This window comes from Nipponia nippon, unplaced genomic scaffold (genome assembly GCF_047370975.1).
Source record: "Nipponia nippon isolate SJK-2023a ecotype South Korea unplaced genomic scaffold, ASM4737097v1 scaffold_8, whole genome shotgun sequence".
Taxonomy (NCBI): domain Eukaryota; kingdom Metazoa; phylum Chordata; class Aves; order Pelecaniformes; family Threskiornithidae; genus Nipponia; species Nipponia nippon.
Genome location: NW_028262402.1, coordinates 36,155,975 through 36,168,437, shown reverse-complemented (window position 1 = coordinate 36,168,437; position 12,463 = coordinate 36,155,975). Strand labels below are relative to the sequence as shown.

Below are 12,463 nucleotides of genomic sequence, written 5' to 3'. Positions count from 1 at the left end.
GGTAGGAGTTTGTGAGGTGTATTTTGATTATGCTGCGGATCTTCTGCAGGGAGAATTTTCACTTCTGTCTCAAGTATTACAGAGAAGTCCTCCCCTAGAAATTGCCACACGGACAAAAACTTGTTTCAAGCCAAAGTACAAACCACTGAAATTTTGTGTCACTCTTGCATTGGGAGGCTGGAGACCGCTGATAGCTGCTAGCTAAAAAGGCAGCTGGGTGCTAATGTGCTGGCACCCTGCTCCGTTCACACTGGTACAGGCGCTTTGTTGCAGTGATGCTGTGGCACATGCCTGTTCCGCCAGGATGGTACGGTGTGCCGACTGCTTGAAAAGTGTCTCTGCTTCCCTCCCAGATGAAGCCTTGCAGAACCCTTCCTCTCAAGATGCAGATCATAAAACTGTGTCAGTAAATACTGGAGTGGCATGAAGTTTAGATTACTGCCTGTTTGTTGAGACTTGTTTGGGTTTTTTTCTTTTGAAAATGAAACTCCAATCTCCTTTGTTTCTTCAATTAGAAGAGTCAGTTTAAAATGTCTGAGAATAGGTGATCTACAGTGTTTTCATGTCTATTGAGGTTTTGTGTCACTACAGTAAAACATGATCAGGACCTCCATGTTAATAACCTGTTTGTAAAGCAAGGTACAGCATATGGAGTTCAGTGTGATTTACCATAATTGAGTTTCACATTTGATAGCAAATTTTAGCAGAAACTGAACTGCAGTGGTGGAGGGAATGAAGGTGGAAGTCTTTTCCCAGGTGGACTAACAGAATTGTCTCTAATGTGGCGTAAGCAGGCATACTCTATCAGGAGATGTTACGTTTTCTGTACGTTTGAAATATCCTCAAGGATTTTCCTCCAAATTCCTTTTTGTAGATAAAAGTGCACGCTTGGAATTTGGCATGGTGGTTGTTTTCTTCTGAATGTAGTGAAGGGATAGTGCTGCAAAACTCAATTGCATATTCTATTAATGCTTGTAATAAACAGTGATTGCAAATGTAGTCTCGTTACCTCTTTTGTGTTGCTAGAATTACTGTAAGCCGTTTTAAATAGAACAGAGAAGAAAAACAAGGTGCTGATTCAAGTGTCTGCTTTCAGATGTGGTGTCTGGTATTTTTCTGGCAGGATCCTGGAAGAAGGAAGTGCTTTATACAGTTATTGATAGCTTACTGGGACAGATGTTTAATTTAGTTACGGTTTCTTTTGGATACTTAGAATCCAGAATCATGACTACGTCTCTTGTTGCTATTTTTCCAGTTTAGAAATCCTAATTTTACAATATATTTTTATCCTTTCTCCAATATTTTTTAAAATTGTATTTGTATTATCGCAAGATGGTTTTCTGAAATAGCTACAAACTTCCTCTCTTTTTATGCAAAGTATTGTTGTGCATACTCCTAGAATATCCTTACTTCCCAAAAATCTGTGTTTCCACTTCTACAACACTCTTCTGAAAAGCACATCTTGGTGTGATACACTTACAAAAATAAAAATCTGGATGCAGCCATATTTAAAAAGAAAGTGAACTAAAACCATATTGTCATATTTGTCCTTTTGCAACCGGGGAGACTTTCATGTACAAAAGGACCTGTACATTGTGAGCACCTGTGATGCTATAGCTTGCTTAAAATGTACTTTAAATTGTAAATAGAAGACGTTGGGTTTTTTATCGACACAAAGGGAACTAGCTGGCAACTATTATCATTGTGTGCCAGATCTGTCATAAGACTTTCTATTGAAAAGTGGCTCAGAGATTACTAAAATTGTGTCATTTGACATTTCTGTCTCAGAATCCACATTTCATGCAATCTTCATCTGTTAATTCTTGCACAAAGCATCAAAGAACATTGACATGAAAGAACTGGGTATTGCTTTGAGATTTTCCTTTTGTCTGCTTCTTTCCTTTGATAATGTTCAGGATGCAGTGAACCTCTCTAGCAGGAAAACAGACAAAATGGTAGACAAGCTTCTGTTTAAGTTGAGCTCTATTTGGTGCTCTTCCAGACCTTTGACATTACCAGAATAGTCATGTTAACTGGAAATTGTGGCTTAGCAGGATAAACGAACTATGTTGTTCTAAGAGGAGTCATGTAGACTATGAAATACATTTCTAAAAAGTGTTCAAAAGACTGAATTAGGCTGAAATAAGTTTTTGCTTCACATGTCTTGTCAACCATAGCACCTAATAATTACTAACACCATTATTGTGTTTAGAAGATGCAATGCTTAAAAATTCAGAAGTTTTTTATGACTTAATTCAGAACTGCCTGTAATCCTGTTCTTTGTTGCAGCATTTTGCTGCAACTTTACTTTTCTTCTTATCCTGCACTGCAGTTTCCTTGACCTTTTCCCTCTTCTAGCAAATACCTTTCCCTCCTGTAACAAATGAAAAAGTCCTGCAGACTTATTGCACAGTCCTGTTGCATCAATACTTAAAGTGGTTGAGCACTGGAGCCTTCAGATGCAGCCCACTGACCTCTTGGCAACGTGATAAGCAGCTGAAAATAAAGTTCACCATGGGAGGTGTCCATTGACCTAGATTTGGTGTGCTGAACTCTTCATAATATGTTTCAAAAATGATACTAAGCCAGCAATTTTCTGGCAGTCTAGGTTAAATATAACTTAAAGCAAGCTTAAAATATATGTGGCTTTCTTGTCTAGGGGAGAAGCTAGTATTAAAGTTTTTTTGGTTTGGTGGTTTTTTTTGTTGTTGTTTGTTTGTTTTCGTAAATAATCACCAGTTGGAGAGAAAGTTGGCTGGGTGGGGTAAAAATGCAATTAACTGAATAAAGGTATTTAGCCTTGCTTTGTGTTAGCAACAAAGCTTGTAATTCCTGATTATTTTTTTTTTTTAATTTTTATTTTCCTTTAAGAAACTCTCAGTTGCTATGTAGTAGGTACTGTGAATTTGATGTGAAGAAGATTTATGTTACCTTGGAAGAATTGTTACTACATTTTGGCCTATTGCATTTTGAAAGGCAGTTTGTATGTATTGTTTTTGACACAAGGTAATAATAGCAGAATAATCAGAGCATTTATTTATGTATATTCGTGATACATAAAATTGAGATATGTTAAAATATAGAATAAGTACTAATATTTTGAGAAAGTGAAATAGAAAATCAACATGAAACAATGACAGCTCACAATTTTAACTATAGATCCTTATAAAACTAGTGTTTTGTATAATGTTGCCAATGAAGTTTTCGAATGTAAAATGGAAACAGTAGCCAGCAAATCACTTAGTAGGTGTTTAAATTTACATATGTGAGTAATCCTGGGTATTTCAACTGGGCAATTCATCTGTCTAAATAGGTGTTGAAGTACTTTGCTGGTTCAGGGATTGGGTAAGTAAAAGAAAAAGCTTTGTATATTTAGGCAGCAAATTAGGAAGAAGCTTTGTGCATATGAGAAATATTTATTCCCTGGCAACAAAGAGGGGTTTAAAAGGAAATCTTTCATTAAAGGGGAAAAAAAAAATCTCAACTAAAACTCACAAAAACAGAAAGTTAAGTTAGTTCCCTGAAGTAATTTTTAAAACATCACCATAACAGCTTAGTGCAAAATCGACAAAGTACGCTGAAGAATTCCTTCCACCGCCCTCCCCTGCCTCACATTATATGAAGGTGTAACGTGTTCCTCATAAGTGGAAACATCATGGGGAAACACAAAATTACTTTGTTGGACATAAATGAATGAGCAATCATGCAGTAATATACGTTCCACTTTTTGACTCACTTAAATATTAACTTCTCTCGAAGTCTTGATTCAGAGATACGTGAAGCCATGTTCGTTTTCTTTTTGAATTAATATGCTCCATTATTGTTGCATTTTATCAGCGACTTTTTAAAATTGCATTTTACAGTCATATTAACTGCACTAACCAGAGATCTAGTTCCATGAGAGACCCTCTTTTTCCTTTTCCTTTTTTTCCTTAAAAAGTAATAAAGTGCCTCTTATTTGCTGGAAATCACCTGGAGTACAATCTATTTAGTATGTTAAGTGCAGGATGATTAGGAGAGAATGTAGCCAAACTTTCTTGGCAGTAAAAGCCTGGGTAATCACATTCAATTTTGAAGCAGGTTTCTTTTTCTTACTCAATTGCAAAATTACCATATAAATTTAAGAACTGTGATTGCAGGACAGGTTGACAGGTTAACATGATCTGATGTTGTGTCCCCTGAGAGCAGAGGTTAAGGGAGCCAATGCAGTGACAGTCCTTAGTGTCTCAAGCTTAAGTGGAGATGCCTCATGAATCCCCACTGTTACCCTGCTGGGACTCAAAACTGCTCAAATGGTGCAGTGGAGTGCAAAGGGAAAGGGAAAGACTAGGTTGCAATGGAATTACTCTTCCATTCTCAGCAACCATATACCTCAGTCTTGTTTTTATGACATTTTTAAATAAGTGTAATATGTAAATCTACAGTCTGTGCATTGCTTAAATGCAGAGATAAACAGATGTTCTGTTTGTTCTTTTTTTAGTGAGTTAGTCTTAAAGCCTCAGTCTGAAGCAAGGCTGTCACTTCAGAATGTATTTAAAGTGTTTTCTGTGCAGTTAGATAGCAGAGTTATTTCGTGATCCTAATTCATGGTTATGGTGTTTAATTTTCCTAGCTCCAGGTTTTTTATAGTATGTGTATTTTTTTTAACAATATAGAGTATGGCAGCCATCTGCAGCTCAGACTTGTACTGAAATAGTAGGGTATATTTTTAATGCTACTCTCTTATTTAGAAATAGTTGGATTTTCTTTGAAGAATCCTCTGTTTATGATATATACAGTGTGTCTGCAATTTAAATCACTAAATACTCAAGGATTCTATGTAATGGCTGTCCCTCGCTGAGGGCATACTGTATGTTGGTATGATTATAGCAGTACAGGTAGAGGTTAGAAATTTCCAGCTGCAAACTTTTTAGGTGTGACTTGTTAGCAAGACAGAAGTCCATCATTTTAAGTAACGAAAAGGGAGGACATGGCAGATTTTGCTTCCTCTTAAATTAAACTAGTGTTTCTTCTGGAACAAAACAGCGCTGTGTTTTGTAGAGGTGGGCGTCCATAGGTACAGCAGCCTGTGGAGGAGAGACTTTGAGGAAGGACAGGGAGTAAGGGAGTGCAGAGGGAATGCTGCTGTGTGCGAATCATTACTAATCTTTGTGTCTCTTGTTCAATCATTTTAGAGCTGATAGATATCACGTGTACCTTGCTGCTGCTGAACCCCGACTTCACCACTGCTTGGAATGTGAGGTATGTTGCCCTCAGTGAATGACATCAGAAAGACCTGGGCCTTATGTGCTAGTCAGCTGTAAGCTTTAAGTGGTAATTAGTGACACAGCAAGAGCTTTTCAGCTAAGGAGTGCTGAAGGAATGTTAAGAATCCCTTCTATCCTCTATGTCTTGCAGATGGTTTCAGACTGCCTTTTTTTCCTTGCCTTTTTTTTTTGTTGTTATAGTGCAGGCTAACGATTACACTGCTGCATGGGAAGGCACATGTTTGGCCCACGTTTTGGGCGGGATATAAGTCCCACTGAACTGCCACTACTCTTTCCTTCTGTCAGTTAAGGAAGGCCATTTGTAACCTTTAGATGGGCATATCCTTTTCGTTGAGTCACGTAGTGCCCAGCTCACGTCTGCTGTTTGTCTTCGCTGTTTTCATTTTATCCCTCTTTGCATATTATACCTGAGTCCTTTTGAGATAACAGTTCAATTTGCTGCCATTAGCAGTGTAGCCCATCAAAGCTGAATAGCCCTCAATAGATACACTGCAAGAGAAGGGGAGGAAGGTGGCTATCCTTTAATCCAGAGACATTCTCCCACACCCTGCTCCTTTCTTGTACCTGGTGGGATTAGTCTAGCTTCACCATTGGTCATGCTGCAGCACCTGTCCAGGAGTCATTATGGAGGAAGAGCAGGAATTTACCTCCGTACTCTTAATGGAGCCCAGAAGCAACAGTTCTTTACAACCCTGCAATCTGGTAATGTTTGTGTAAATCTCAGAGGTGGAGGAATATTCTCTTTCTGCTGCCTCTGTAAGACCAGAGACAGTCTTAAAGGAATAGTTTTAGAAGGGCTGGAAGGCTGACGGAAAATTGTATGTTAGTGTCTGGCAGGGCTTTCATTAAAAAGAGGACTTTTGTAGCTAAGATGCATTATTGCAGTAGGAAAAATTAACAAAATGATCTAGAAAGATGATGGCTGCAGGTAGCTGTCAGCCCTAGATATGGCAAATTCAGCTTTCTTTCCCCCCTCCTCCCCCTTCCTTTTCTTTCTTCTTTCACTGCTGCTGTAGTTCTGAAGGATTCTGCTGTGATCTGTGTCTTTCTAGCATCTCAGGTCTAAGAAAGGGGGATGACAGTGATAGCAAAGGGCTTACTGTCATGAAAATGTATAGCTTGAGTAGCTTTCAAGTGATAAAATGGAATTAGGAGCATGTATAAGTACTAGAGCTACTGCAGTAATGTAATCTTGTGGTACTTAAAACTGAATTCAGGTTTTTGTCTTAGGTTTTGTGGATTTTTTTTTTTTTAATGCAAATGTGTCCATCCTTATCAGTCTGGCTTTTTTTCTGCCTGACAGCTGTAAGAGTTTGTTCTTATGTACATGCGAGGAGTAGTTCCAAGTTGTAACGGGAATTAAAAATGTTAAGGAATATAGATGAGGATTGTTTTCTCTTTTAGGACATGTATGGTTTACCAAAGTATACAAATTACTACAGAAGGTGGCCTTGCTCCCCATATTCTTGGCCAGTGGCCTGGTTGGCGGTCTGTCTTTGAAGCTCTGTTTAGCATTCAGAGAGAAGCTGTTGTTATACCAGCCAGTCCGTAGCTGTGGAGTTTACCACCGAGCCTGCTCTAGCCAAGGGACTGCTTTGCTGAATCTGACTGTATGTTGTTTTAGGCTGCTGCTGGGAGTTTGCTTTTTTGAAGGGTAGGCACTTAATTGGCACAACATTTCAGCTTCTATTCGGTGAAATTCCTACTTCAGTAAATTACAGGTCAAGCTAGCCAGATGTGTGGCATATATAGTCATAGAGTAGAGGACAGACTGTGTTCTGCACAGATGCTGGTGGTAAATCCTTATTCTAAGCTAGTATAAGCTGGGAACTAATTGTGTGGGACTTGCACTCTGCTTACGGAACATGATGAGTCTGCTGCAAGATTATTGTTTTCATCTTGGTCAGAGGATGTTTGTCGCACCAGATTCATCTTACATTCTCCACACACAAATTCACTGCTTTATTTTAAGGGAAAAAAGCATCAAAGACTCTAAGTAGCCTAAAAAATAAAAGGTGTAATAGTTATTTACCGAATAGCAGCCCTGCACTGTAGAATTTAATGACTTTCATTTTAGGCTGGTATAATCCCTCTTTCCTATATTGAATTGCTGAGAGCTTCAGAGATAGTGGTTGACTCAATACCACTGAATTTGAAGATACAGGAAGAGGGTTGTTTGAGAGTGGGGAAAAGGAAATCTCTTCCTTGGAAAGCAGACAGGACTTGGCAGAGCAAGGAGACTGGAGTGGTGGTGTGGAAGGCTAATGAGCATTTTGGCTCAGCTGACGATCATAGAAGATTGTATCTGGGTAATGAAGCACAGGAGAACATAAAACTTCAACTGTTACCTGCTAGGAAAAGATAGGTAACCTATCTTGATGTTGGAGCTGTTCTGAACAATTGTAATATGCCTGCATAGGTTTGTCTTTTATTTATTTATTTTAATTGGAAGTGACTGGGAAGCTACAGAAGGGCAAGGACTATAACGTGAACCGTGAGAACTGAGCAAGAGCTAATTGTATGGTGTAGGAAGGCATGCTAAAGAATAGGAGACATGTTGCTTCTTAGAAGTCAGAGGGAAATCCTTGTTATACTGAATGGGCAACAAGACATCTCCAGTTGTTAATCATAATTTCAGTTATCCTGTGTTTTTAGAAGTTGAAAAATCTTTCAAGTTAAAATAACCAAAACCTTTATGTAAGTGATTGTAAAGGATTTGTCATAGGTGGTTTTGTTCTTACTGGTACACTTGCTGGCACGTACAATTGATCAAAAGTCAAAAGACATTAGGTAACAAGACGCTCTGAAAAGTCAACTTTTTCCTATCAGATATGAAAGACTTCAAAGGTGTCAGCAAAAACATAAGGCAAGTCAAAATCATTTCAGATTATCTTTTATGGGAGCTAGAATTCTGAAGGCTGAAAAATTACCTATGGTCCACATGGCAAAAAAGTGAGGTAGAAATCATATATCCCAAGCTGGATATTTGCTGAAAGAGCTTGGAGGAGGTTTATTTGGGAGTATGTGATACTTTAGTCATACCTGTGATTGGAGTCCCTTACTTGTGGATGGGAGGATCTCTCATTTGAAAACCTATGAAGCTTAAAACTGCTTTTCTACCACAGCAGTGAATCTTGTCTGTAATGTTCCTCAACTTTGCAAAAGAGTAAATTTAAGAGTAAATATGTGTGAGCCCACTTATTTACAGTTAGTGCTTTAATATAGAAAGAGCAATTTCTTCACCAGGAATTTAGGTTTTGGGAGGTAGGTGGCCTGGTAGTCTAAATCTTTGTTAAATATGTACCTGCATTTGTTTCGAGTGTTAGACTGATCTAGACTGTTTTTTCATGGTCCATGTGGTAAGTGATATTTACCAAAATGTCACTTTTTGCATTGCAGTAATGGGGCAATTATTCCACCTGCTCCAGTGTTGACATTCCCTGAATCTTTCTCTTGTCTGCTTTGCAACAGTCAACACACTGGCACCCAACAGTCTGGTCAGTCTGCCGCTCCTGGCTGGTATACCTGGATTTCCTGTTGAGCACCTGCTAAAAGCATCCAATCCAAAGCATGTTGGAACTTGGTTCAGATAAAAACAAATGTCCCAGTAGCTATGTTTCTGATTTCTGTAGACAGTTCTCTACTGACTTCACTAGATATGAGGAGCAAAACTTCCTTGAGAATTTATTCAGCTGTTGGTTCGGTAGCAAAAGAAGGGTCTAGGCTAGTGCCTAGATGTATACATCTCACCATTTTTCTTGAATTTGAAATAATGTGTTGTGTGCTGTTAGTGTTGCCACCATTAGCTGCGGGTATACAGTTCAATTAAAGCAACACAAAGCCAACCTACCAGGTGGAGTTAGTTTCCTACTGAAAACTTCCAAAACAGACAGAAAATGACAATAAGTGCTCACATTAAAGGAATATGTGAATTTGTGAGACTCGGGCCATAACTTTAAAACCACATAATCTGTTCTGTGCCAGACTGCAGAGAAATTTTACCTTCTTACTGGATAGCAGCTTTTTTTAGAGTGTATTTCCTACCTGTCCCCTTCCCGTTTTTGGGTGGTTTGGTTTTGGTCAGAAAATTGATAATCTGCTCTCCACCTACTAGTGCTCCTCTTGCTGAATCTGGTGCCATGTATATATTTATGATGAGCTATAAATTATAAAAACAAAACCAAACAAACTCACAACTCAAAACAAAAAAAAAGAAAACCCACACCAAACCCATGCCAAAATTACTTCTACTTTTTGTGCTCTCAGTTTTTAATTGTGACTTCTGGAGGTTCTGGGATATGCCCGTTTCCTGTCTGCAAATGGTAACTTTGGAACTTACTGTATCTTTATTTCAAAGCTGCTATCTACTAGATTGGAGAATAGGATATGGAGACTTAATGTCCTGGGAGTAACTGGTGATGGGGTCATGACTACAAACATGCTCAGGACAGTCAGTAAGAGTTACAAAGCTAGAAAGAGAATAAGGTATGGGTCAGGGAACTCTGTGCAAAGAAGGCAAGAAGAATAAATACAGACTTTCACTTTGCTCTGTCTGTGTCAGAGGTACTCTGGGAAGGGTTACCTTGGATGAACATGAAGTTTTGTTAGGGCAAATTCTTTTATTTTTTTAAACCAAAAGTTGTTCTACACGTAAGGAAATTTAGCAATTTCTGCCTTTCTTTTAAGTTTGAAAAACATTCTACACATACAGAATATTTTCTACTTCTTTCTAAATTTAGGGATCCTTGATACTCTGTCTTGAGCCATATTTGAAAACGAAAAGTAAGCGTGTGTAGGGAGAGAGGCTCTGTGGAAGAGTAACTGTATTTTCCGATGTACGGAATGGTCTAAGGGCTTGATTACAAGAAGGAATGATCAGCCATATATGTAACCCTATTGGCAGCCCTTGTATCAAAGACAAAAATAAAAGAAAAAAGCTGCTTGTGTTAAGATTGTTCTCAACAGGCATTATGTATAGCCCAAACTCCTTGGCTTTCTAATTAGTGACAGAAAATGTGATGGAGAGCCACACTTAAATATGGTTGACTCAGTGATTTCTGTGTAGGTTTGGGAACCAATGGGTTGTATGTGTTCAGATTAAGATGAAGTTCTTTGATCTGTACTTACTTCATTGGGCCTGGTCGAAAAGGGTGCACATATATATAGCAGAGTGGAATGGGTTAATGCACCAAAGGCTTTTTAAACTCTTGTAGTTTGACAGTGAAGTTCTGTTATAATACAAAGGAAATGCCATGCTATTTGTTATTGGGATTTCTGTTCTGTCTTCAGGTTACTACTTTCATTCATACAAATTTATTTTATCTTTTGTAGGAAAGAATTAATACTGTCTGGCACTTTAAATCCGCTTAAAGATTTGCATCTTGGAAAACTGGCATTAACCAAGTTTCCAAAGAGTCCGGAAACATGGATTCACAGGTTTGTTTCCCTTACCTTCTGTTGCCTCCCCAAACTTAAACGTTTTTCCTCGTGTTTTTTTTCCTGCACTTGGGTTAAGGAGAGCCATCAATGAAGAAGGACATCTAGAAATATAGCAGATTCTTTGAACCAGACATTGTAAAATGCCGTGCTTTGGCTTTTGAAGATACATGCCTATATTTTATATTTAGAATTAAAATCATATGCACCTTTTTTGCTGCATATTTTTTTATTAAACTTTGGAGGTGGGGTAAATTTTCCTAAAGGTTTATCATGTCTTGCAGCACCTAAAATTCTCAGCCTGAGAATTCTGATTCCATTCAATAGTAAGTATTTGAGCATTGTGGGTTTCTCCCTCTTTCCTTCCTCCAACTTACTACTTATTGCTTGCCTACAGGCATTTCAGAAAGACAAGAACCTGTAAAAGCTAATCTTCATAACCAAAGTTGGGTTCTTTTGTATTCCAATACTGGTCTTTTTGGTGAATTTATTTTTACCATTGATGACTTAAGCAATGTCATTTAGTCGCCACTACTAAATATTAAAATAACAGAGCACATTTTTGGAAAAGATAACTCCAGAATTTCTCAAATGCACAAAGCTACCCATCTCAGTCATGACTGAGTGTATGTAAAATGCCTGTAGCACAGCCAAGTGATGTATAGATCCATTGCTCAACTTTGTTTTAAAAAAAAAAAAAATCTTGCTCTGTGTGTGATTTTTTCATGATGTATTTTTCACAGGATAACTCGACTTTTTATAGACAGCCTTAAAGACATTTGATTGTAACACATTAGAAAGCAGTTCGCAATGTTTGCATTTCACATGTCGAGCATTAGGACAACCGTAAAGTTGATACTCCATGAGGGGGATTCATACTCTTACCAAAAACATAAATAAAGCTTCAGTCATACTGATAACATAGGAATTTTTGGAAGAGGGAGTTGTTGGTAAACTCTTCTTTTTGAGTGCATGAGCTTAAAATTCTCAAAGTTAACCTAGAATGTAATACATAGAATATTCCTAGGCATTTCTTAACTTATAAGCATCTGCTTAATTTCTGTTAATTTCTTTCTTAGTAGCATTGATATAGCAACAACACTGATGAATTTGTGCAATGTTTGTTTTTGATGTTGTTGTTCAACTGTTTTTCATAATCTCCATGCTACTGACTCATGTTTGAAAAAGGAAGTATGTAGAAATAATGGGAAAAAATCTTGCAGTTTCTCATGGTTTAGCCTTTCCTACATGATAGCTAAAACTGGAAAACTGTGATTATTTGCATGTAACTAGTGCTGAACCTGGTGCCATCCATATCATTATGATGATCAATACATTTTTATTAAATTAGTCAGAATGGTAGGTTCTTAATATTTATTTACATCTTAGAAATAATAAAAATTTCTGTCTACCACTTCTATGCAATCTTAAATTAGGAGTATTTTAATAGCATTATGATTTGTTCTTTCTCTTATTTGCTTAACACAGTAAAATGTATTTCAGAATGATTGTACGAATGTTTTGCTTGGATTTGGATGTGCTGACCATGATTGATAAATGTTAGAAAATAAGATGTGCAAAAATTTTCTTTCTGCATCAGCATAGTCATTAATCTTGTGTTTTCTGTTCCTCTGTGATACCAAATTTCAGACAGAATTGCAAAAAAATAGAATGGGGCAACTATAAAATTCAGTAAAACATACCCAGTTGTTTTTTTTCTTACATATGGCAGATACATTCACTAAAGATATCAAAATACT

General features: G+C 37.5%; 1 protein-coding gene across 1 annotated transcript in view; it reads left to right on the top strand.

Annotated features, from left to right (window-relative positions):
• PTAR1 (protein prenyltransferase alpha subunit repeat containing 1) overlaps positions 1 to 12,463 on the top strand; it is a 35,650-nt gene that overhangs the window by 10,731 nt on the left and 12,456 nt on the right. Inside the window, exons 3-4 of the mRNA XM_087742240.1 lie at positions 5,175 to 5,241; positions 10,599 to 10,703. Of these exons, the coding sequence (XP_087598366.1) occupies positions 5,175 to 5,241; positions 10,599 to 10,703 (172 nt within the window). The remainder of the gene's footprint in view (positions 1 to 5,174; positions 5,242 to 10,598; positions 10,704 to 12,463) is intronic.